Source organism: Caloenas nicobarica, chromosome 3 (assembly GCF_036013445.1).
Source record: "Caloenas nicobarica isolate bCalNic1 chromosome 3, bCalNic1.hap1, whole genome shotgun sequence".
Taxonomy (NCBI): domain Eukaryota; kingdom Metazoa; phylum Chordata; class Aves; order Columbiformes; family Columbidae; genus Caloenas; species Caloenas nicobarica.
The window spans coordinates 2,181,989-2,208,888 of NC_088247.1; the positions used below are offsets into that span (position 1 = coordinate 2,181,989).

The 26,900-nt window shown below is 46.3% G+C and overlaps 1 protein-coding gene across 1 annotated transcript in view; it reads right to left on the reverse strand.

Annotated features, from left to right (window-relative positions):
* FBXO16 (F-box protein 16) overlaps positions 1 to 17,043 on the reverse strand; it is a 29,011-nt gene extending 11,968 nt beyond the window's left edge. Inside the window, exons 1-5 of the mRNA XM_065632616.1 lie at positions 16,948 to 17,043; positions 10,962 to 10,997; positions 4,522 to 4,728; positions 3,023 to 3,187; positions 2,119 to 2,324 (exon numbers count right to left, since the gene is read on the reverse strand). Of these exons, the coding sequence (XP_065488688.1) occupies positions 2,119 to 2,324; positions 3,023 to 3,187; positions 4,522 to 4,728; positions 10,962 to 10,997; positions 16,948 to 17,043 (710 nt within the window). The remainder of the gene's footprint in view (positions 1 to 2,118; positions 2,325 to 3,022; positions 3,188 to 4,521; positions 4,729 to 10,961; positions 10,998 to 16,947) is intronic.
* Positions 17,044 to 26,900: the final 9,857 nt, after the last annotated feature.

The following is a 26,900-nucleotide window of genomic DNA, read 5'->3' on the forward strand; positions in this document are numbered from 1 at the left end:
TCTCCATTGCACAAGTGGATAGAGGCTTAAATCTCACAAGAAGAAAAGAGTCAATGTACTGACTGTATCGTTAACAACTCAAAATCATTTACATCTGGTTGTCAGCTGCATCTACAGCTCAATGCTGGAAAAAGCGACTTTTAAACTCTTCAAACAAGGCTTGTCCCCTTTTGACACTGGGTCACGGTCAGCACAAGGGAACCCTAAACCTCACAGAAACCTTTGGGAGCCGATACCTAGAAACATTTAGCACAGCTGAGAATGAATATCAGGACATCCATTTGCAATAAGAGGCATTTTGTCAAAATATTTAGTTAAAAGCTTCAAAGAACTCTACCCAAAAATGGTGCTGGAGTTTGGAAACGTACTGCAGAAAGAGGGTGAGGGAAACCGGAAAGCTCTTTGAAGTAGCACAGTATCCTCGGACTAGGGGACGCGGATTAAAAAATGATTCATAAAAGGCTTGAGCTCAGACACTGGGAACTTTGTGGAACACCCCGGAGGAGTGGTGGGTCCGGCGAAGTTAATCACGTTGAGAAAGAGCTTACGCAAGTGCACGATTGCTGAGCCAAAGAACCGCTCAGCTGGGGTAATTCATGGGTTGATTGTTCCTGTGCACCAGGCTAATCTCAGCTCTATCAGTTATTCACGTAAAGTACAATCTGGATGCTTTCACCGCGGCTCAGTTGGTTCCCAAGGTTTTTGTTGGCACAGTGGAGAGGAATCTCCTCCTCTCGGCACATTCGCTTGGGGGAGAGTCTGTGCAATCCTTTTCACAGGGACTCGCACTCAAGTTAATCCATTACCTGTTCACCAAGCTCAACTTAATGATACTATTACCTGTTGCACAAATTACTGTACATCAGCTGAATGGAGGTAACTGCTGTGAGCCTGTGAAAAATGAGAGGTGGTATTAACAGATTTAAACGAGAAACGGGCTGAACACGGCACAGAGGTGACTACAGCAACCTCCTTGCGATGGCTGCTGCTGACGCTTGTTGATGCACAGAAATGTGACCACAGGTCTAAGGTTCTGAAAATATCCGATGCCAGATGTGTCAAAGGAAAAAGCATGGGACAGTCCTAATGCAAGTCGATGTGCAAAACTATACTTTGGGGTGGAAATCACAGAATCCCAGCCTGGCTGGGGTTGAAGGGACCTCTGGAGATCCCCCAGTCCAACCCCCCTGCTCACGCAGGGTCACCAGAGCAGATCACACAGGTCGGTCCAGGGGGTTTGAATGTCTCAGAGAAGGAGACTCCACAGCCGCTCTGGGCAGCCTGGGCCAGGCTCTGGCACCTCCCAGCAAAGAAGTTTCTCCTCATGTTCACATGGACCCTCCTGTGTTTCAGTCTGTGCCCGTTGCCCCTCACCCTGGCGTTGGGCACCACTGAACAGTCTGCTCCATCCTCTGACACCCACCCTGAGATACTGATCCCATTGATCAGATCCCTCTCAGTTTCTCTTCTCCAGCTCAACAGCCCCAGCTCTCTCAGTGTCTCCTCATCACAAAGATGCTCCAGACCCCTCAGCATCTTTGTGTCCCTCCGCTGGACTCCCTCCAGTAATTCCTTGTCCTTCTTCAACTGGGGAGCCCAGAACTGGACACACAACTGCAGATGGGGCCTCCCCAGGGCAGAGCAGAGGGGGAGGAACAACCTCCCTCCCCCTGCCGCTCACACTCTTCCTCACGCACCTTTCTAATGCCTTTATTTTGCCAGTTGGTAATCAGAAAATCCTGGGAGCCTAGGAACTGATGGATCTAGGCAGTCTATCCCATGCAGTCTAAATATTTAGGTAATTAATACTTTTCAAAACTGTCGTCCTGATTCCTCCCATTACAGCTGTGTAACTTCCCCAGGAGTTACAGCCTATTTTATAGGCAGACACTACTAAGCTGTGCCCACCTCTGCACCGAAAGGGCACAAAGTAGAGCAGCTGCAACTACAACCGGACCAAGATCAATCCAAGAAAAGCCAAAAAAGCAGCAAAGTGGGTTTGCAACCAGGTTGCTGAACAACTTCCAGGCAGCTCGGAGCACAGACGGTGAGTTTGCAAAGGACACAGACATACCCCACGTCGCAGAAAATGTAAAAGGGAAGAGGTCGAGCTCTTACGCCTGACGAGCCTGCTCGATGGGATCGTAGTTGTCGAGGTAGTTGAATCGGATGGTGTCTGTAGGATGCCTGTCTGCTGAACGCCACGGCGGGAGCTCTTTTTTCTCCTTGCTTGTCCTCCTTCCTGGCACCGAAAGTTTTGCCTCTGGGACGCTGCTTCTTACGGGTTGCACGTCAATAACTACAAAGTCATCCTTTGAAAGAGTCTAATAAGAGAGAAGAAAAGATGGAAACAAATTTTAGCCTATAATGAAAGTGAGATTTATTTTGTCTAACTTCAGAATTCTAAGACTTTGGTATTAACTCGAAATTAGTCTCTCCAGGCTCCATTATGGTCCGTGAACAGAAAGAGGGACACGGATGGTGCACATCATGGCCCATGTCCCAAAATCTGCATTAAGCTGAGCTGAACTACTCCTGAGATGCTCTGGCTTCTCTCTATTGACTATGGAGAAAGCCTATGGGTGAGTTTGGTTAAAATTAGAGGGCTGAGTTTTGAATTCAGGGCAGAAGAATCCCACCCCCACAGCCCCGCAAACCAGGCATGGCAGCAGTGAATCTCAGGAAAAAGCAAAGGCTACTGAGTAATGCTCCATCTCCCTTTGAAGAAGAGAGAAAGGAACAACAGCAAGGGCTATAACAGGGCTATAATGAGTGTTTTTTCCCTTCCACCAGACTTATTTTATTACTAATTGCTGATTTTAGGTATGAAAGTGACTCTGAAATGTCAGCAGGGGTGATGTTGGGCACTCTACCTCTGGCTATCATGTGCTCTATAAAATTACATATCTTCCATTTTACTCAAGGGAGATTACAGGAAGATAAAGAGGCACAGGGGTCAGGAACCCAACCAGCCCAGTTTTCCCACTGGTCCCGAACAGCTCTAGAGGTGGTTGGTACATACCTTTGGTCTCGTGATGCGCAGCTCTTTCACCATCTCAATGTAATGTTTCTTCCAGATTCCTTGCTCAAAGGGGGTTGGAGAGAAGTTGATGTACCAGCCGAAACGGAGGCACTTCAGCATCCAGAGCTGGTCCAGTTCCGACAGGTACTTCCAGTACCAGCTCACCTGTGAAGCCCAGTAAGTTGAAAACCTTGGGGTTTCAAGCATCCAAGATTGCAGCTAGAGACTTCTGCGCTGCGGATGTAATTCCCCTATGTCCTTACACTGCTACAATTATATTCAGCACTGCTTATGCTCCATTTAAACCTTTCAATAAACCATTCAAGGTCTTCATGACATGCTCAGTGTCCAAGTGTTAGCTGATCTCCAGCACAGGGTGAAATACTCCAAAAAACATGGGCCAAGAGAAAGAATTTCAGCTTGTTTGGGGCAACTTCCCGCACTTCTCCTCAATAAGCTACGGTAGTTGGAATAACCCTTTTATCAGCTTCCACTGAGAAAAACAGCATCAATAAACTCCCTAAGACTGATAGACCTGTTCTGAGGGTCTTCTTCCTGCTCTCGTTCTGCTGTTATACTCCATCCCACAGTCACTTGGCGTTAAATGCTTCTTCCAGCTTCAGGACAAACATCACCTGTTGGCACTGCCAAGCTTTTAATAGCAGCTGTCCAACGATACGACACAAGTAGAACTGTGCGGACCTTTCTTCCTAAGTAATTTCCTAACCTGTCTTCTCCCTGCCTGTGAGTGAATAGTGTGAATTGCATCCACATAAAACATGAAATGCTGGAGCGAGATACTAGAACAAGCTTTAAACAAGCTGAGGTTTTGACATATTCATAGTATTATATGGAGTGCTATGTTAGTGCAGTGATAACGTCACCAGTATCTGAACTTATTCATTCAGAATTACTTGGGGCATCACCTCACAGCGCTTTATCTCATGCAAACATAGTTTTGTTTGTGCTCAAAAGACACAAGCTCCAGCTGCTGTACTCAAAAGCACATCTGTAACTTCTCTGCTTCTCCGCATCCAACACTTTGCCCTCAAGCATTTTAAAAGACCTGGTTTTCTTAAAGCATCACGTGCAGTTCTTTGCAACTAGCACAAGCCAACACTTTTCAAAGCAATGAATGATTCTGCACACCGTACTTTAAAATAATATGATTTCCAGAAAGTACCAGGCCTCCTTCTTGGGAAGAATCAGTCTTGTCAAGTGCCACATGTTAAATGCCTTAGAGCTGAGCATCTAAAATTACTCTTCGCTTCTGTAAATCTTGGCCAATCTGGATTCATTTAGGATCTGTGGAAATGTTGCATGTGGTCTCACACAAGCATCACGAAGCATTTGGCACCAGGCTGCCAAGTCAGAAGACATCCTTGCATTACGAAGAACACAACTGGCATGTCTTTACTGAAAATAGTGCTGTTTCCTTTTTTTCTTTTAACTAGCTTCACCCGACTTTCTGAACTTTACGTACACGTTGGCTTTTTTACCTGTGCGCATCGACAGAGGCTCCGCGGGTCCAGGAAGGAGAAGATGTATAGAGAGAGGACTCGAGGAAGCCTTGTGGTGAAATCTAGAGCCTCGGTGGGAATTCGATCCTGCAGCTGCTTGGCACAGAATTTCTGCTGTGACAAGGAGCAGCGTGCCAACAGGTCCCCCAGGATCCTCCGCCTCTGGCCATCTGTCCACTTGTCAAACTGGGAAACAAAAAAAAGGAGTTTCAGGTTCTGAGAAACTGGAGATTCAACTTCTTAAAATAAAGCATACATTTAAGACAAGGGAAAATGCATAAGCAGCAGCTTCTGGTGACTCATTCAAGAGCGAAGCACGTAGGAACTGGGAACAAATGGAGAGGCTACATTAAAAGAAACTCTGAAGCCATGTAACATATGATTTATAATCCTCAAAGGATCCGGGATGGCCTCGTCCAGGACACGCTCGTACTTACAAGACTCTTTGCTCCTGGGACCAGTTCTGAGATTTGGCTTCACTCGTGGAAAGGAGGAGACTCAGATGTGTGCTCACAGGACCAGGTCCCAAACTACGACGAGTTCAATGCTGCTTCCCCATCTACCCTGACAATTATATGGCCCCGCTACTGCGGTATTTGAGTGCCTCACAATTTCTAAAATATTTATTCTCACAATCCCGCTGCAGAGGAGAGGAATCCCCACTACAGAGAAGCAGAGCAAAGAGAATCTAAACCAGCTGCCCATGTCTCACAAGTGAAGTCTGTGGCACAAAAGATTTTTTCACAGCATTTCTATGCTTATGACAGGTACCTAAAGAGGATTAAAATGGTTGTGGGAAGAAACGAGCATGTAGGTAACCACACAAACACGTATCCCTTTGCTACGACGGCAACAACAAGGCTGTGTGGAGCGGAGCTGTGTAAACAGGGTGGGAGCACCGGTGGTGGTGGCTGGTGGTTCGTTTGTGTTGATAGCAGGAGGATGGAAAAGGGCCCCGTCAGCAGGAATCTCCTGGGAAGGGACTGACCTCATCGCCACAATCCAGGCAATCTGGCTCAAAACCTGCGCCAGGTGCCGGCGGAGAGGAAACATCGGAGGACCCAGTCGGCAGGAATCCCTGGTGAGAACGGCATGGCTAAAGATGGCTTTGCAGAGGTGAAACGTGAATTTCAGACGAGTCTTGACCCAAACTCACCTTCTTTTCAAAGGGAAAACTGTTTGGGGAATTCCCCTGTTCGGGGAATTTTGCTTTTCCCCGGTTGTTTCTTTCTCACGTGTTGGCTGTCCCCAAAACACACGCTCTGCTTTCAGGAGTTTGTCTCCTGATTCCAGCGTTCCCCACCTGACAACGTGCTCTCCACAGCTCAAATCACAGCACATTCATTTGTGCATTTAACCTCGGGAGCATTTGAAATCCTTATTTAAATGTCACCTCCAAAAATAAGAAAAAATACACATTTCTTCCAATATTTTTTTAATCATTGTGGTTAAATGGTTTAATGTCCCATGTCCCTTATTTTCCCTTTCAGAACAAAACAGACTAGAAATCTGGATTTTTTTTCTCTGCTTGCCCCCACCCACAAAAATCTATGGTCAAGTAGAGGAGTGGCAGAATAATAGTTTAAAATATACTGTGCAGATGAAAGGTAATGGAGAAGTAATTTTTTTCCAGATCATTTTAAAGAACCCTTTGTTTCTTTCTTTATTTTTACTTGGATGCATTTAATTCCAGTAATGGAGGAGCAAATAGCTCTTCTTGCACACACCTCTGCAAGACATTCAAGAAGGTCAGCATGAAGAAAGGGTGGAATTGGCATTCCTGAGATCCCAGAGACAAAAAGCCAAATAGAAGAAAGCTCCCGAATGTCCGTGCGTTGTCAGACACAGACAGTGAATTAAAGGATTAAACCCTTTCCCTCCCATCCCTCTTTTGCATATAACTTTCACCTCTAATGATGTTTAGCAGCATACTGAGGAGAAACTGAAGGAGGACATTTGGATTTGGGGCTTAGAAACAAGAATAAAATCAAAGGTGTAGCAGAGGGGGACAAAAGGAGGTTCTGTCTGTCCCCTTCTCACCCTCAGCTTGATATGAAAAGCTTTTTCTGTCACATGGTGAAGGGGAAAAGCTCCTGCTGCACAGATTCCCCATTCATGATCACAGCTACATCCTCTTCTCATTAAAACAATCTGCAATCACCGCTTTGCAAAGATAAATTTCTCCCATATAAGCTCCAGAGACAAGGGGGTAACTGGCTTACTCCCTTCCACACCAAGAGATGAAGTGAATTAATCAAAGCAAATGCAGCTTCTCTTCAGAGAAGACAGAATATATGATTCCATGTAACTCTTCCCATTCTGCCCCGGCTTTTGCAGTAAAGCAATTCCTTGCAGCATCCTCAGCCTGTGCTCAGCCTGCCAGGGAAACTCTCATTTAAATCAGCACCACAGAGTCAGGACCATGGGAACACGCAGCTTCTTCCCCGCCACATTCAGCAGCAGCCAAGTACTTAAGCCGGCATAATTTGTCTCTTTTCCAGTATTAACAAGCATGTCCCCATCCTACATTTGGCTGCTTTTCTCCGGAGTTCCTCCCCTTGCCTCTGATTACAGCAACCCAACCAGTCGGACCGGATTCCCCTTTTCAAGGTGTTGCACCTTCTCTGTCCCCAGCTAAGAACATTTTTTATTTTTTTTCCCTTTTCTGTGCCTTTCCCTGAGCCCCAGCAAACAATGTCTCCCCAGGGACTGGATGACATAAGGCTACGCTGGCAATGGGGAGTGCTCAGCCCCTGCGTCTGCGATCAGTTTACAATTAATCCATGAGCTCACACACACAAAAAACGCGGCCTGACGCCAAGGGGAGAGCCCAGGACCGCAGCACCCAAGTACAGCGGCTCCGTCGCTTCACCTAAAGAGCCGCTCTCTGCTATAGGAGACAGGTTGTTTTACTGACTTGAACTAACCGCTGCAACGGGACGTGATCCTCAGCTCCAAACCAGCATATGGACAGGAGATCACGGGGTTACAATCACACGCAGGCATCCCCGTGCTCTGCAAACGTAGGAAGGAACGCTCGGGTCAGCGAGGCTCTTTTGAGGAATGGCTCGCAAGTAGATGGAGATGATTCACTTCAGAAGAAGCAATTTTCCCCTCCCTCCCCAGCCATCTTAGAATAGAATCATGGAATCATATTGGTTGGAAGAGACCCCCGAGATCACAGAATCACAGTATGTCAGGGGTTGGAAGGGACCTCGAAAGCTCATCCAGCCCAATCCCCCCGCCGGAGCAGGAACACCCAGATGAGGTTACACAGAAGGTGTCCAGGCGGGTTGGAATGTCTGCAGAGGAGGAGACTCCACAACCTCCCTGGGCAGCCTGGGCCAGGCTCTGGCACCCTCACTGGGAAGAAGTTTCTCCTCATATTTAAATGGAACCTCCTGTGTTACAGTTTATACCCATTGCTCCTTGTCTTCCCATTGATTGTCACCCAGAAGAGCCTGGCTCCATCCTCCTGACACTCCCCCTTTCCATATTGATCCCCATGAATGAGGTCACCCCTCAGTCTCCTCTTCTCCAGCTCCAGAGCCCCAGCTCCTCAGCCTTTCCTCACACGGGAGATGCTCCACTCCCTTCAGCGTCTTCGTGGCTGCGCTGGACTCTCTCCAGCAGTTCCCTGTCCTGCTGGACCTGAGGGGCCCAGAACTGGACACAATATTCCAGATGAGGTCTCCCCAGGGCAGAGCAGAGGGGCAGGAGAACCTCTCTGACCTACTGACCACCCCCCTTGTAATCCCCCCCAGGTCCCATTGCCCTTCCTGGCCACAAGGGCCCAGTGCTGGCTCCACCAGGACCCCCAGGTCCCTTTCGTTGAGTCCAACCATTCCCCCAGCCCTGGCACTGCCCCATGTCCCTGAGAACCTCATCTCCGTCTGTCCAACCCCTCCAGGGATGGTGACTCCAGCACTGCCCTGGGCAGCCTGTTCCAATGCCCCACAGCCCTTTGGGGAAGAAATTGTTCCCCAGATCCAACCTCAACCTCCCCTGGCGCAACTTGAGGCCATTTCCTCTGGTCCTGGCGCTTGTTCCTGGGGAGCAGAGCCCGACCCCCCCTGGCTCCAAGCTCCTTTCAGGCAGGTCAGAGATCAGAAGGTCTCCCCTCAGCCTCCTGCTCTCCAGGCTAAAATCTCCTGCTGCACAGTGGGATCCACTCTTCCTAAACCATTCCTGATAAGTGTCTGTCTAACCTGTTCTCAAAAGGCTCCAGCGATGGAGATTCCACCCCTAACCCCTAGGCAAGCAGTGAATTATCTGTAGCGCTGGATTTTGCTGGTGTCTAAATTGTGTCTCCACCATTGTAACTCAAGGCCATGAATTCTTGTGCTACCCGATGTGATCACAGAGATCAGATCATTCCGTCTTTCCAGAAATCTTTTGTGTGTCATTGGAAAGATGTTATTACATCTTTTCTGCATCTTCCCTACAGTAAAGGGATCATTTTCTTATTTTCTGGACCTGAGACTCTTCTCACATATGACTTGTTCTCAGAAGTATCTCCAGCCGGTCCTTTGCTTTCTCAAAATGCAGGGACCAGAACCGCGGACATTTCAGACAGCCCTCCAGGATATTTCCTTTTACTACAATTATACTGTCAGCTTATATTCAGTTTGTGATCCACCATAATTCCCAGCAACTTTTTTTTTGCAGAACTCTGGCATACTTTGGTTTTCTCATATCTGCAGTTTTTGTAAATGTCGTCATTACAAGCAGCACTTTTCACTTGTCCTTATCACACTGCAGAACATTTCATTCTGATTTCTAACCTCCAAAGTTCCTGAAATCCCTCCAAGCCCGTTATCATCTGCAGGTGAGTATGTACTTTCCATTCTGTCACCCAGATATTGCTGGAAACACTTCACAGTTCTGGACTTAGGACAGACTTTAGCCTTCCAGTTTCATAATAAATCATTTAGAACTACTTTGAATATGGGTTCCCAGCCTTACAAACCCACCCTTCAGCAGTTTCATCCAGTCCACTCTCCCTGAGAGCACGAGAGGCTCATGTGAATCAATGTAAAAAGTCCTGCCCAGAGCACTGTGATTTCTTGACACCGTTTCTCCCGTTAAGAGTTAAGAGCAGCTTTTGTGCTTTCCCTTTGCCGTAGACTATCCCATGGGTGTTTTAAAGTACGCAACAATTTTCAAGAGACGGGTTTTAGGCCTGTCAGCTCCTGACTATCAAGCTAAAAGGTGTATTTTGTTCTCTTAGTATCCAAGAAATCCCTTAGTATCAAAACACGTGCATGTCAACAAGTTATGGAAAGCATATTGCCTATGAAGATGAATAATCCCTAGGATCTTAAAATCAAAATACTTGTCTGTAAAGACCAGTTCAAATGGAAAAAATTCCCATGAGTGACCTAGTAGGCATAAAGAATAGCATTATCATTCAAATAAAGTTGCTGTGCAAATGCTCTTTATCAAAGTGCTGATAAGGAGCAACATTTCTGTATTTTGATTTAGCTTATGTATCATATGTGACCATGTAACTGGTTCTTTGGTTCCATTTATAAAGATGTGCCCAGAACTCGACCATACAGTTACTACCAAGCTACATTCAGCTGAATTCACTCATTTATTGCAAAAAAGTCCCTGAGTCTGTATTCCTGTCTGCATAAGAGACTGAGCAGATTACGGCTGCTTTCTTGGAATGGCTTGTAAACGGATTTTGCCTTATAAAAAAGAAAGCCCAACGCAATTTTTAAGGGGTGAGCTTAGGACTAGGGCAAATTGAGTTACTCTCTGGAATTACCACTTTCTCTCTGTTGACTGTACAAGGAGCCTGGGATGACCAAACCAGCCAGGCTTAAATGTTATGTTTCAGACATATAGACCTGGCCAAATGTCTGACTTGCAGTCATCTGTGGTCGGGGTAAACAAATTCTACCTCACATCTCTGTGTGCCCCATTTTTTTTTTCATCTACAAAACATGGTGACAGCACTTTCCTGTCTCGTGTAGGAGCTGTGAAGATAATGACAGTAAGAGATTGTGAGGTGCTCAGTGATTACAGGATGAGAAGCCACATGTGTGCGCTTGGGAGATAACACGTCACTTATTACAGGTTTCAAAGACCTGCTACCAGGCAACGGCAATATCTCAACATCCAGCACCTTCTTTGAAGACTTCTCAGGCTTTTCCCAGGGTGTCTTATCCCATTTCAGATCATTCTGATGATGGAATATGATTTCCCGAGTTCAGAACTTACAAAATGTGGGCACTGAGGGAATTTACACCTTTACCTTCCTCTAGAGTAAAGCAGCTAAAGCTCAATTTCACATCGGAAAAATGAACCCCTTTTTCAAAACAGCATTTTCTTTACATTCCCATTAGAGTAATCTCTTGATCAGTTCAGAAATCCAGGTGCCTTTAAATATATATTTAAAGAGGAAAGTTTACCCATTTTCCAAGCAGGGCTCTTCTTTCTTCGAATATCTATAAAACAGACATGTAAATAAAATTTAATACTTAAAGGGGATTCAGTATGTCCTAAGAAAAATACAGCTTGAGAAACAATCTATGCAACCCACAAAATATCAATGGAATCACTGAATGGTAGAGTTTGGAAGGAACTCATGGAGATCGTTTAGTCAAAACGCTCTGCTATGGTCAACTAAAGGTTGCTCAGGACCACGTCCAGCTGGGTTTTCAATATCTTCTTGGATGGACACTCCACAATCTTTCTGGGCAACTTGTGACCACCCTCATAGTAAGAACATTCTTTTTTATGTTTAAATGGAATTTCCTGTATTTCAATTTGTGGTCACCACCTCTTGTGTTTTCACTGGACGCCATCAAGAAGAGTCTGGCTCTGTCTTCTTTATCTCTCCCATCAGATATCTACACACATTGATAAGGTCCTTCCTCAGCCTCTCTTCTCCAGGCTGAACCCAGAGCTCTCAACCCTTCCGTACACATCAGATTCTCCAATTACTTACTCATTTTTGCAGCCTTACACTGGACTTATTCCATTAAGTCCAGTCTTTATTGTACCAAGGAGCCCAGAACCAGACACGGCATTCCAGATCTGTCCTCACCACTGCTGAGTCAAGGGGAAGGATCACTTCCCTTCACTTGCCACCTACGCTCTTCCTAATATAGCCCAGGATGATGATGGCCACCTTGGTTGGCTCGTGGTCACCTTGGTGTTCATCAGGACTCCCAGGTCATTCTCTGCTAAGCTGCTCTCCAGACAGTCAGCCCATTTCTTCAGGTCCCTGTTCATCACTGCAACAGCCTCCTCAGGGATGTGGTAGAGTCCCCATCGCTGGAGGTTTTCAAGATGCGATTAGACAGAGTGCTAGATCATCTCATCTAGGCTCCCTTTTCCACAAAATGTTGGACCAGATGATCTTTTCAGGTCCCTTCCAACCCAGGCTGTGCTATGATTCTATGATTCATGAGAGCACAAACATCTGGTCTATCAACTCCTCCTCCCAATTCTGTATCATCTCCAAACTTGCTGAGAGTGCACTCTGCCCCATCATCCAAGTTGTTAATGAAGACTTCAAATGATCGTGGCCCCAGCGCCAACCCCTGGCGTACTCCACTAGTGACTGGCCTACAGCTGAACATTGTGCTGCAGACCATGATCCTTTGAGGCCAGTAAGTCGGTTGGTTTTCAGTCCACCTCACTCTCTATCTGTTCTTCATCACCTTGTCTCTGAGGATGTTATGGTAGACAGTATTGAAAGCCTTACTAAAGGCTGAAAATCAATCCGTCTTCCTGGACCTCTCTTCTGCCCGGGACCATATCCCATGTGATTCTTCCACATAGATCCCTGAAGAGGTCAACCTGGATTGTGATCCTGTTATTCATCTTGCCCTTCCCTTTGGGTATCTTGAACTTCAGCATCTCCTGGTCACTGCAGCCAACATTGCCCCTGTCCTTCGCAACCCCAACCAGTCCTTCCTTCTCTGTAAGTATGAAGTCCAGCAGAGCATCTTCCCTTGTTGGTTCCTCGATGACCTGTGTCAGGAGGTTATCATCAATACACTCCTGAAACCTCCTGGAGTGCATGTGTTGCCCTTACCACAGACATCACGGTAGTTAAAGTTCCCCATGAGGACCTGTGAACATGAAGCTTCTTCTACTTGTCTGAGAAAGGCCTCATCTACTTCTTCCTGATCTTCTGCAACTCTACAGATTGGTTCCTGTGGAAGGTTCCTTTCAATGAAGAAACTCTCTGAAGTTCAAGGGCTATGTGTGCATGACTGAAGAACAGCTCTGCAGACTGGCTGCGATGTGAACCTCTCATCTCCAGCTCCCTACTTTGCAGCTACCGCACATGCGATGTGCCAACATAGCTCTCTGCTCTCTTGGGCATAGAGTGATTACAGAATAATGGAATCATGGAATCATTCCGGTTGGAAGAGACCCTCGAGATCATCGAGTCCAACCATAACCTAACTCTAGCACTAAACCATGTCCCTAAGAACCTCGTCTATACGCCTTTTAAACACTTCCAGGGATGGTGATTCCACCACTGCCCTGGGCAGCCTGTTCCAATGCCCCACAGCCCTTTGGGGAAGAAATTGTTCCCCAGACCCAACCTCAACCTCCCCTGGCGCAACTTGAGGCCGTTTCCTCTGGTCCTGATGCATGGTGTCTCACATGCTTCGGTGAGACCAGACACTGGGCTTCTCATCTCTCTGTGTTAGAAATTTCAGTTTTCCTGAGTTGGAAACATTGGGTGCCTGAAATCTCCCAGAGTGGACACAACATAGGTCCTATCACACAACCCTAGTGACGGCTTCAATCTTGGTGCAGCCAGACCATTAGGAGTAGGATAGCAAGACCAGTCTTTGTTCTCTCGCCACTTTACAGTGACAACTAACAAGAAGGATAATCAGTATCAAAATATAGAGGAGGATTTATGATGTTGACCTCTATCCATAGGGAGCTAGACCTGAAAGCACTAGCAAGTGACTTCCCACTATCACAAAACTGACTTCTGCACTCAGGCTTGTGACCTGGGAAGTGAGGAAATGCTGTGGGTGATTTTTCCAGAAGACAGATCAAAGAGGAAAAAGCCCAGCTTATAACTGCACATAAAATCAGCTATTAATCGCAACTAGGAAAACATGCTTGATCATTAGAAACTCCAAACATGTTATCGCTGTGACAGCCTGCAAAGAAGGTTCCTGCAGAGAAAGACATTATCAGTGCTGATGTCTGGTGCAGCAGCTGACGGCATTAGCTCTGTCTCTCTCAGCAGGAATGTCTCTTGTGAGGAATAGAAAATGACATTTCTTTTATTTGTATGTTGACAGTTACTATTTGCTCCATTTGCATGCGGGACACTTGGCAAATAAAAAAAAAAAAAAACCAAACTCTAACAAGCGGAACTTGGAAAAGGATTTGCCGCAGGCATGTGATGAATAGTCAAAGATCTAAGTTTTGGGTTGGATAATTCAAGTGAAGCAGGCAGCTATTTATATAACTGCAAGCAATGTTAATGGCCTTTGATCAAAGAAAGACGCATATTTGCTCTCAGCATTCTTGGAGATACATCTGAGCCAACTCTGACAGCAAGTTCTGCCTACTCCAGGCACTTGGAAGCATTAATTAGCAACAGAATGGCCCAAAATTGGTGTAATCATCCACTGCCTTAATCGAGCCCATGTTTGCTGTCCTCTTCTCCAAGGCCTTGGAGTTAAACCTATACCGTACCTAAGCTGGCTGGTTTTGGATGTGCCCCAAGGCTTAGGTTGCTCCTGAGCCCTGCCACCTCCCATCCATGCCTTCAGGTGGTTTTAAATAAGCTCAGGTTCAAGGCTGCCTGGCAAATCCCTCCAGCCCTTGCTGCAAATGCCGCTGGAGGCTCTTTTACGCCACGGCTGAATCACCGCCCAGCATAAGACAAATCATCTTCTGCCTTCCAGTCCTTCCTTAAAGGTATCACAGCCTTTTAGGACCGACGCTGAAGTCTGGTTTTGCTGCGGGCGAGCAGGCTGCCCCGTCTCTTTCCTTTAGTCTGTCTTTCGCCGTAGAACAACCTTGGGGTATCTAAGACTCTGCCTCTCTTTTTCTGACCATGAATACTGCATAATTTGAGGTTTCCTACCTTTCGCTCCTTGACTTTGGTCCGTCCCTGATGGTGATCCTGGGTTTAAAACCAGCACGACTGCCCACATCCCAGTAGTCACACCCTGAATAGACTTTTCTCACAGCTGCTCTAAGGGCACAAAACCATAGATGGAGGCAGCAGGACTTGGGATGTCGTCGAATCATAGAATAGTTTGGGTTGGAGGGGACCTTTAAAGGTCATCTAGTCCAACCCCCAAGGTACAATATGCAGGAGAGAGCTGGGTCCTACCAACAATGCAGACGAACGTACTCTTGAGCATGTCAAAAATCCAGGAAGACCTAGAGCAACTACTGATGGAATACACCCAGGATTACCCCAAATTACACAGGTTTACGCTACTAACTGTTCTTGGGTCTGCTCCTAAGAGTGGTTTAGATGTTGCTTAAATGCTTCTGCCTTGGATCAGTTCTGAATTCCACCACTCCTGCCCCTCATTGTACATTTCTTACGCAGCTCTTCTCTCTATGTTTTCATCTTCTCACTGTTTTTCACATACCTTTTATCTAGAAATTCTTTTCTCCCTTCATGCTTTCTCTTAACTCGAGTGCAAAAATGAACAGACATACGATTGTATGAAAATGGCACATTGTCACTCACTAGCTCCCTGTATATATCAATTGGATTATCTCCTGATTTTAGCTGTCAGCAATATTTTTATTGCAACTATTTTTTTTTTTCTGCAGAGCCAGCACTGAAAGCAGTGGAGTGATACATGAAAAGGAGTTTTAGGCAGGTCAATGCTTTAAAACCTGGATCAGAAACAAGCAAATACTATTTATCATGAATTTCATCACTGAGCAGAGGTCTGGGAGCTTATGGCATGTTCTTTCCTACCTGGAACATCATTAAGTGTTGGAGTATACAACAATCCAATATGAGTTCCTAAAAGTTTTGCTGCAGCCCAGTGCAACATCAGACTGCTTAAAAAGCAGAGGTGTAAAAAGGTGGGAAAGGGTGGTTTTAACCACATACTTATTTCTAGTTAGATCATACTTTATTGCACAGTGATGTGCATCTATAAAAATATGTTATAAAGGGTGTAGGAAACAGACATTAAAATGATTCAAAGGCTGGAGAATATGCCAGATTGAAAGGACTTCAAAGAGCTCAATCTGTTTAGTTTATCAAAAAAAGTTCAAGTGTTGGCTTGAAGCAGGGCAAAAATCCTTCCAGAAGGAAAAAATACCAGTTACAGAAGAGTTTAATAAGCTAGCAGAGGAAGATTTAAATGATGGAAGCTAATGCTAGAGGTATTCAGACAGGAGACAACGTTTTATCTTTTGATGGTATAGAGAATTAATCATGAGAAAATTAAAGGGAAGTGATGAAATGTTCATTTCTTGATAAGCCCAAAGGAAGCCTGGATACCTTTGTGGAAGACATATTTTAGCTAAGTTGTAGTTCCTGAGCTCAAGACCGGGAGAACTGTGTGAAACAAGAGGGCCCAAGAAACCCAGGAAGCCAGACTACATGATGTCATGGCCCACTCGGGATCAAATTTGATAATATGAATCATCAACAGAAACTTAAACGGAATTCTGAGGGAGGAATATGGTGATACATGAGCCAAAACCCCCCTCAGTGATGTTAGCAGATCCCAGATAAAGTACACAGAGTGGGAGGGCATGGAAATGCAACTCATTATTTATAAATTAAGTGCATCACTTCGGTTTCCAAAATATCAAGCTTGCGTCAGCACTGCCAGGCTTAGTAGAAAAGCCAGGGCATAGGTACGAAGGTCTCTCCTATGAGCTGCTCCTATGGAGCACACCGGCCACGCGCTTTGCTCCGCGGTTAAATTGAAGCCTTCTAGCACAGAAAAAGAATGATTTGTTAATTTTCACTAAGAAACAGATACACATTTTTTGTTTAAAATCAACTGATTTGGCAAAATAACAATATTTGAATAAAACACTTACGTGCTTTAAACAACGTACATCAGAACTTTCAGTTTTTACATATTAGGTTTTATATATAGGTATACATAATGAAGACTGTATATGTGTTTGATGTATACTTCTAATAGTAAAAAAATCTTTAAGTTCTTATTCCATTACTCATGATCTACACGGGTAAAAAGATAAGTTGTTGGGTTTTTTTTACGGCTTGAGAATTTGTGAATTGAACACGAGAATTTGCCTTAGGATTTGAGAATACTCAAATTCTGACCAGCCAAGACCCTGAGCAAATGCTGGCTCTGCCTCAAGGGGTTGGACTGGGAGATCTCCACAAGTCCCTTCCAACCTCAACAATTGTGCGACTCTACGAATTTGACCCATTCGCACGGAACTCGCCTTGTCATTCATGAGTTGATTGTTGAGCGGAGTCCACGTGCTCATCTTGGTCTGGAGCTTGGGGCCATCCATGGTTCTCGGAGGTGAAAATGCCATCGGTGTGGGAGATGGTGGGTCCTCTGCCGTCTTGTCAGCACCGGCGGCTACAAGGATTGAACAGAGCAAAGACCAATATTACCTCTGTGCTACTTCACTAAGTGAAAAGCAAATCATTTTAGGAAGGAATTCAATGATTTCACAGCATAGCAATGACACAAGTAAAACTATTTGAATAGCCGGCTAGGGTAAGGCCTTTTATTTTATGTACCCACAGCAATCGTGACAGTAAAGGCCACATTTCCTGACGGAACTAATATCACATAAATAAATCATAATTAAGCAGGTCTTCCCCATCAGAAATATTATTGAATATGCCTTTGATTTTTGCTGCATGAATTATCACAACATATTATTTACAGCGAGCTAGAATGTACATGAAATTTCTCTTTCCAGTTGCTGGCACTGGAAATTGCAGATAACTTCAGATACTTCAGTGACACTACATGGGCTTTTACTGGTTTCGATGGGCGTATAATGCCAGGTCTCAAAGAGCCAATTTGTTTCTGTAACACTTAACTGAAAGAATGAAATCCGGAATGGTTCAGAACTGACTGAAATCTCTCAGAGTCCCGTGCTCAGCCAGATTGGTTTTGATGGTTTAGACTGACTGTGCTGCTCTTTTAAAGAAAAATTTCTATCTGAAGTAAATTGGACATTTAACAAAATTTTCCCACCCCTTTTGTGACACCAAATAACTGGACCACGTTCAGACAAAGCCATTTCTTCATAAATTTTTGCCCAAACATCGGAAAAGCTTCTTTTGCTTCATCTTGTATCCCGCGGTTGGATTCTGTAGGATAATGTCACTGCTCGCCTCAGGCATCCAATTTCCAGACTGGAGCCTTAAGCTGCAGCAGCCTGAAAACCAAGTAATTTCTTTACCACATTAAAAAATATCTCACTTCCCTGCATATAGTTATGAGGCAATTTTTCTGTAAACACTTCAGATCGCTTTAAAGCTCCAGGGTGGCAAGTTGAATAATAGGACTTCTGGAACAAAAGAAAAGGCAAATCCACTCAGTAACTCCAATATTGTGTTGCCAGCCAACCCTAAACCCAAGCATCTCAAAACCACCCAGCAAATGGACCTTTCTAGCTAATACAGCTCTGAGGCTCACAAAACACATCTTCATGAAAGCCCAGTCCCTCGTTCCTTCCCCAAACAAAACTCCTGTCCAGATCAATGGGAGATTAATCTTCAAAACCAGGATCTGTCTGGGCACATCACCTTTCGGAGCAGTTTTTCCTCCTTTTCCCTCCTAAGTTATTATGGAATCAAAGAAGTGTAAAGAAAAAATGTAAAAGCTGTTATATCTTTGTCTCTGCATCCAGTGATGTAACGTGCTCCGTGGTTAGGAAATAAGTTCATTAACAAGAATCTGAGATTTTTTTATTCTTTCTAGAGACCCTTAAATAACTTATTGTCCGCACGCTGCAATTTTAACTTCCCACAGAGAAGTTAAAAGACTTGCTAAGGTTTAAAAGTCCCACATTCTGTAGTTGGCCAATGTCGGAGGCTTCTTGTGCAACTGAGTAGGTGCATTTGGGATACGCATTACGATGGGATCACCTACTGGGTTGCTTTTGTTTTGTTTTGTTTTTCTGCAAGGCCCCTGCCCTCTCCAATGCACAGAAAACACAACATTACAAGCTAGGGAAACAGCTCCACTGCCAAAAAAAAAACAGGTTTAGGCAACCATGTCCTGTTTTTCAGGGATGACCTTCTACATTAGTCACAAAAACATCAATTGTCGCCACAACACACTCCCAGCTCGGGATTCACGTTCCAGTTTCCCTACACGGACACTGTTTTCTTGGTGCCGGAGCAGCTGCGTTCACAAAGCTGGTGTGTTAAAAACCTTTAGCCCAAAATTTGTGCCTCCGGACCCTCTTGTGCTGCTTCCGTGCCAAACCTGTGGCTCACAACACACCTGGCAGAAATCATGCCCCCAGCTGCACATGCCGTAAAACTCTGCGTTTGAGCATGATGTGGAAACAGGGCTGCAAGGGCAGGTACCATCAGGCACAAAGGTGAGCGGAGCCAAACGTTTTAACTCTGAACGCGATGTGCCAGCCTGACATCCCTCCCTCGCTGCCCCTTTGCCGCGTCGCCCCACAACCGACCGCTCTGCTCCCCGTGTCCCTGGCCACACTCAAAATCATGATGAGGGGAGGGAGGAAAGCCCAAATCCAGCCTCAGCGGCGTGTGTTCACATGAGGAATTCTTTGGTGATTTTAGGACTGTGCGGTGTCACTTAGAAACATAGAATCATTTTGGTTGGAAAAGACCCCCAAGATCATCGAGCCTGAAAACTGGACGGAAATTTCTTTCTAGGTCTTCTAAGGAGAGACTTGGTTTATCAACTACAGTTTAGCTGCTTGTTCCCCAAAGGGAAACCTGCGCTTGTCTTCACCCTGAATTCCCTGTCCCTGGCAGGATTAAAAACTAATCTGGCTTCCTCAAGAGCCTGGACTAACTCTGATCAGAGTTAAAAAAGCATTAAAAAGCAGCTGGTGTACCGTGCAGACCAGCGATTGTCAAGCTGTTTAGCCAGGGCCCCACTTTTCTTCTGCAATAGTCGTTATCTTTGGACTGGCTGCCCAAAATAACATTCCAGAGATTGCTCCAGCTTGTTCTCTGTGTATCCTGGGATGAAATTCATCCAGCTCAGCTGATCCAAAAACATTCAACCAGCAAGAGATGCAAGATGAGGTTAAGAAGAAATCGGGCTTTAAATATAGATAAGGAAGATGCTGGTTCAGTACCCAGAGAGGAAAAGCTGTTGACAGATAATGCTAAAAAAAAATCTAATATCCTTCTCCTAGGAAAAAGAAAAGGCAATGTAGGAGCAGATGGCAGGCATAATAAATATCTGTGCAAAAGTGATTTGGGTGAAAGACCAAGTTTTATGAGTACATACAGTGTTTGCAAGCTGGTTCTGTCTGATTAACTTCACACCAAGTTGGTCAGAGATCTCCAGCTGTTTCAAAGCACTTATCTTACCCACTTTGCAGAGAGCCGGCGAGCCTGGCAGAGCGCAAATGTTAAAAAAGGGCGAAACTGCCTGGGTTACTACAGCCAAAAAGTACCTAGGAATGGTTTACAGTTCAAGTGAAAGGTTATACTGAGTGGGGAGCCAGGAGATTCGTGGGTTTTGACATGTATGAAGAAGAAAGACATTAATTTCACAGGGCTGGAAAGACCAATGGCATCTAACAGCGAGACAATTTCACTACTGATCGAAACCCCGCTGAAGCCAATGGAAATACTTTCACTGATTTCAGTACAAGTTGGGTCAAGCCCTCGGTTTAAAAAAAAAACAAACGTGATTGCATTTAAGAAAGATTAAGAATACATAGTGATCATATCATAATAACTAAGGGCATTGGAATCATTTCCTTTAGCTGGGTTAATCTCTGCTTAACCCTCTGGAATGGCATTCCAGAGGTTTGTGCAAACCATACTCAAAACAAGTCCTTCAGAGGCAGACCCACTTTATTCATGTTTTTGGCCACATCTCTATAGCAGTGAGTCTTTGTGGTTCAACAGAGCCTGGTGCACTCAGAGGTTTAAAGACGCATTTTGCAGAGAAAGAGCCTCATCACATTCATCCAAGTGATGACAACGACACAGTCGAGGAGTTCCGTTGCGAATAAACAGAATTTAACTGAATCAATCTCAAGATCAGGCAGGGAAGTAATTTTTATTGTAAATTATTATATCGACAATAAACAGCGTGATGATTTATGCTATGGAAGAAATGCTTCAAACAGCAGTAACAGAAAAACAATCTAGAATGTAGGCCAAACTACAGAGCATTCAAAATGGGAAAATTCAAGAGGATAGCTCTGGGTGGAAAAGATAATGTGAAACAGATCCTCATATGTAGGGAGACACCTAGAAGGATGGCGAGAGGAGAAGGGCAGGAGGCTAAGTGCACACTTGCAATGATTTATAACAATACTGCGTTCCTCCTTTCCCTTGAGCTAGCCCTTAACCCACAAGCTGCAAAGCACGGATATCATCCAGCCTTCCACATTTGTCACCTGCACTTTGCACAGCAACGTCCTGTCCTTGGTTAACACATCATCTCTGACCGCACAATATTGGCCGAGATCCCCGCTACCGCATCCATCTCCTCACGGGTGTCCCCAGTCCCGTGGAAGGCTCTGTGACCTTGGCACAGACGTTTGTCCACCTGGCTTCAGATATCTCTGTGGTACCAACGCTGCAGCATCAATAAAGCCCAAAACGTGGCAATGCCATGTACTGAGAAACCCAAACGCCTGCAGCACCTCGTGCCCCTGATATTTCTGCCTCTCCCCAGCACCATCACCCTGTGCACCCTGCGCTGCATGACATCCACACCCTTACGCCTGCCAGAGTGTGCTCGAAATACCCCTGTGTTTTTACCCAAGGTCTGAGTACCCCAAGCCCAGGCAGTGAGTAACTAACTCTGTGCTCCTCCCTGGTCCATGATGCCCACCAAGGTGTTGGCACATCCATCTCAGAGGTGACAATCTCCACAGACCCCAATCCCTTGTGCTCCTCCACACCATTGTCCCCTGCCAATGTCCGTGCTGCGCTGCTTTAACTTCCACACCCATTCGCTTTATGACCGTGGCTCAAAACTGCGTTAGAAGAGGTTTGGACTAAATACTAGGAAGCATTTAGCAAGAGCATGGTCAAACATTGGAAAAGGTTTCCTAGAGAGGGGGTTCATGGTCCGTGTCTGTCAGTGTTTAACTGGCATTTGGACAATATGCTTTGACTTTTGGTCAGCCCTGAAGTGTAGAATAATTGAATCATAGATTGGTTTGGGTGGGAAGGGACCATTAAAGCTCCCCCAGTGCCCCCCCTGCCATGAGCAGGGACATCTGCACCAGCTCAGGTCGCTCAGAGCCCCGTCCAGCCTGGCCTGGGATGTCTCCAGGGATGCTTCAGCCACCACCGCTCTGGCCAACCTGGGCCAGGCTCTCACCACCCTGGGCCAGGCTCTCACCACCCTCAGCACAAACAATTTCTTCCTCATGTCTGGCCTGAATCTCCTTTCTTCTAGTTTAAAACCATCACCCCTTGTCCTATTGCAACAGGCCCTGCTCAAAAGCCTGTCCCCATCTTTGTTATGGGCCCCTTTTAAGTCCAGAAAGGCCACACTAAGGTCTCCCCGGAGCTTCTCTTCCCCAGCTGAACCCCCCAGCTCTCTCAGCCTGTCCTCCCAGCAGAGCTGTTCCAGCCTCGGGTCATTTCTGGGGCTCCTCTGGCCCCTCTCCAGCAGCTCCATGTGTGTCCTGTGCTGAGGACCCAGAGCTGGACCAGCACTGCAGGTGGTTTTTTCTCCCCCCTCTTTCCACTCCGTGTCCCAGTGCATTTGTACCCCCCTCCCCACGCACCCCCGCGTGCCCCCCGCTCTCCCAGGGGACCCTTCAGCCCCGTGTCCCCACAGACCCCGGGCGCCCCCTCACCTGCCTCCTCCCGCCCGCGGGCAGCGCGGCCTAGTCCTCCCGCCAGGCCGCTTCCCGTCGCTATGGCAACCGCTTCCCGCGGCCCCCTCGGGGAGGCATCTAGCCAATCAGCTCCTAGCAACGGGGCGGGGGGGCGGGAAGGCAGAACGGCCGGAGGTTCCGATTCACCTAGCAACCTGTTCGGCGCGTTCTGATTGGCCCGTTCGCTTCGGCAGGGCAGAGGGGCGGGGCGCGGCAGGGCGTGGCCGGCGCGCGGGGGGCGGGGCGGGCGCTGCGGCGGGGTCGGGCGGGAGGAGGCGCGGCCGCTGCCTCCGCCGCCGCCGCCGCCACCTGAGGTGCGGACCCCGGTCACCGCGGCGGGAGCCTGCGCTGAGGTAACGGCGGGGACCCGGGCCCCGGGATGTGAAAGATGAGCGGGGGTTTTCCCTCAGGGGTGTCGTTCTTTCAGCCCCACAGCCGCCGCCTGGCTCGCCAAGGGCAGAGACACCCGCTCCGGGAGGCGGCGCGGCGGGGGGCGGCCATGAAGCGTCCTGCGGGCGGGGAGGGGGGCGAGCGGAGCGGAGGGTTCAGTCGGGCGACCGCGGGGCAGGGGATGCTGGTCCTGCCCTCCGCTGATCGCCGTGGAGGTGCTGGATCAGCGCCGCGGGGCCGGGAGATGCTGGTCCCGAATCCCCGCTCCCTCCAGCCGCACAAGGGGATGCTCGTCCCGTGCGGGTCCCCTCCCTTTGCACCAGGGAGCCGAGGGGAGGGGGATGCGGTCCCAGGGACTCTCCCCCTCACACAGTGCTCTGGGGGCCCGGGGGGTGTTGGGCCATGTGCACCCCCCTCCCTTCTCTCCTTGGTGTGGATCCAAAAGGAAAGGAGGATGCGCTGCCCCTGAGAACCGCATTACCCCCTCCACACCCCCCAGCCTTTTCTTCTGCGGTACATTGGGGATCCAAGAGGTTTCTAGCCCCACGCTTCCCCCATTCCATCCTGCAGTGACCCAGGAGCAAAGGGACGTGACCCCCACGCACACCCGGCTCCCCCTTTCCCTGTGCAGTGCGGGACCAGCTCCAGCCACACGCTCCCCTTTTCCTTTTGCAATACAGTGTGCACCCGGGGAAAGGGTTGCTGGTTTTATATACATATATATCCTTCCTTTTCCTTTTGCAATGCAGTGGGGACCCAGGGGGACGGGTGCAGGTCTTATGTACATAAGGAAGGGAGGAAGGGCAGGTGCTGAGCTCTTTAGTGACCAGTGACAGAACGGGAGGGAATGGCAGGAAGATGTGCCGGGGGGGGTCAGGTTGGACACAAGGAAAAGATTCTTCACCCAGAGGGTGCTGGACACTGGAACAGGCTCCCCAGGGAGGTGTGACGGCCCCAAGCCTGACAGTGTTCAAGAAGAGACTGGACAACGTCCTCAGACACACGGTGTGAACTGTGGGGGTGTCCTGTGCAGGGACAGGAGTTGGACTCCATGATCCTGGTGGGTCCCTTCCAGCTCAGGACATTCTATGATTCTATGATATCCTTCCTTTTCCTTTGCAGTGCAGCTGGAATCCAAGAGAATGCTAGTTCTGTGTGTGCATTTGTTTCTTTTCCCCTTAAAACACAGTGAGGATTCAACAGGAAAGGGGATTAGCATCAATCTGCACTCTACCTCCTTTTCTAGGCTAAGGCTCCTTCTCTGGTCCTTTTAGCTTGCCAAGCAATATTCAAATACTCAAATGGAGAGAGGTGGTAGAATTATCACTCCATATACATAGAGAATCTCACCAGAAAGCATTTCTGTCTTTCCATCCTCCCTATGGGGACTGGAGCAGGGACCATCGTGTTGTCCCTGTGCAGAGGGACAGGTTAAGAGGAGATATTCAGCATCTGTCCCGTTGTACAGTGAGGAGGAGTGTGGAAGAGTGCAGGATGTGCCTTCTTTCCTCCATAGTCTCCTAATTGAAAGAGAGGATGTAGGGGATTATAGTGTGGTTCTCCCTTAATCCATAACACAAGTGGAGAACAAGGGGAGTGCAGCGCTGGAGTTTCTTTCCCACTGCCTAATTAAAATGGAGTTGGGAGAATAATGTATTCTCCTTTTGTGCCTTCATGTGGGTGGGAATGGGTTGGGGAAGTGCTGCCGGTGCTTGTGTGCAATGACTGAGCTCCTTTCCTTTCTCCACCATCAGAATTGGGTGGGGAGTGACTAAGGTGACATTCTCCTCTTCTCACTTGCACAGGAGGAGTCTAGTTTGTTGTTTTATCACCCCATTTCTCTGGGACAGATAACTGTTAATTAATCCACCTACGTGCTTTCTTTCTAAAGTCTGATGATGTTATTCTCATTGCTCCTTTAGGAACTTTGAAATTTATATTAAAAAAACTCATCACTTGTGGGAGTCGACCCTTTCATTTAATGATTTTCACTCTTTATAATAGTCATCTACCCGTGTCTTAATTTATCCTTTACAGCAGGAATTGCATGAGCTTCGTATGATTGTAAATACTGTATAAATCCGTAACCACACCAACAAACTAGCTGGTTTTTTTTTTCTTTTTTTGCAGTGCCTTGGGGTAGATGGGCAGGTATCCCCTCCTCCTCTTTTATCCCCAGTGTCATCACAAGTGTTTTGGTTTTATATACATATAAAAATAACCACAAAATTTCATATGTAGAGGCTCAACAATGAGTGTACAGAACTGGATGTGTGGTAAGAAACTATCTTGACACTAAAGATTGCTTATTACAGCATTCATCTGTCTACACCAATTAATAGGTCATCCATATGCTCGTTTGCAAAACTTTCGTCTGCTTTCGCAATTATATGGTTGTCTTTTTTCTTACTTTCACCTAGATTTCTTTTTTTGTTTCCATGAAAGGGCGCTGCATGACTAGGCTATATAATCTGATGTTCTTTTCTGTCTCTAGTAAATATAGACTTTGTTTCCTTTATGCTACTGTATAGTTATAAGATCTTGAACATAAAATTGAAAAGCCCTGAAAGGAAACGATGAAATTTTTTATGCTTTTTGCACAGTTTAAAACTTTTTGTGGCTTGTTGAGTCTAGCTTTCTGCATGGGGTTTTTTTCAGTTTGAGGTTGTGAGGAAGTCAGAGGATGGGTGGATTTGTTTGGAGTCTCTACTTTGAATGTCATTAATATGATGATTCGCGAAGTGTTCTTGGAGTTTTTCCCAAGATCCTGGCCGGGATTTGCCCAATGTTTGTGCTTCCAGCTTGAACACAATACCTGGTGTGAGTACAGTTCATCTTAAATTGCTTCTGAACCACTCTTATGAAGCATTATCTTCTGATCACTGCTGGAATGGCACCTGAATTACAGGGAGCATGCTAAAAATTCAATTGTTAATCCACGCTACAAATTGACTTCACTGAAGTTATTGCATAAAATCTCTTGCAACTGGTGGCTGAAGTGTTTGGGAAAAAGAAAAAAAAAATTGTTTGAAACCAAAGTTTTGGAGGTGGCAACGAACTTTTCAGGTTTCTTTTCCTGAGTTCGGAAACCTGTTAATAAAATATCAAAATCAAAAGGCTGGATTCAAAGGGGATTAGATGCCTTGTACGAAACTAAATAGGAATGGATTTTGTCTGTCTGTAACTTGTAATCTTCTGGTCAGGGTGTGAGAATATGCAGAGTCCTTGGGGGTTAAGTAATGCTGGCCTCGCAGATGGCATAGTTCAGGTCTTTGGCTTTTTTTTTTTTTGGAAAGAGATGCTAAATTCTTGAAAAATAAGTCTGAGAAATGGCTTCCTTAGATCAGGAGGCCACAGCTTCTCAATGCCATATGAACTTGAGGTTGGACTGAAGTTAGGTGTGGTCAGATGTAACATGTCTTGTGGCTAATTTTGGTCTTTTAAATTCGGTGTGTTGACTGCTCTTCACAGCAGCACTTGCTCCCTTCAGAATATAAGCAATTTAAGCTATGTTTGTTCATTCTTCTGCCTGGCTTAAGCTGTAGATAATTCTCTTTTCTGCTTTTTCTGCCATGTTTTATTTTTTCCTAGGTTTGGAACAGTATTGTTTGTGTTATTTTCTTTATGCGCTGCGTCAAACATGGATTCCCTGTCAATAGCTGTGAGAGAGTAAGCAGCCTGTGAAAGCAAGTTGTCAATAACTTAATTTAACATGGTTATGTTTAGCATCTTGGGCTTTTTCCTATTTGCATATTTGTTTTTACCAGCCTGTCTTGAACAGCTCCAGCCAAAACCATTGCCGCACATGATCTGAAAGAGAAGCACAGAATTGTTGAGGTTGGAAGGAACCTCTCAAGATTATCTAGTCCAACCCACAAAGTATTTGAGGGTTTAAAGAGGTATTTAATTTTTCTGACCATAAGATGGGCCTGTGTAAACAAAAGCGTGCACGCAGAACTTTCTTGATCGGCGGATAC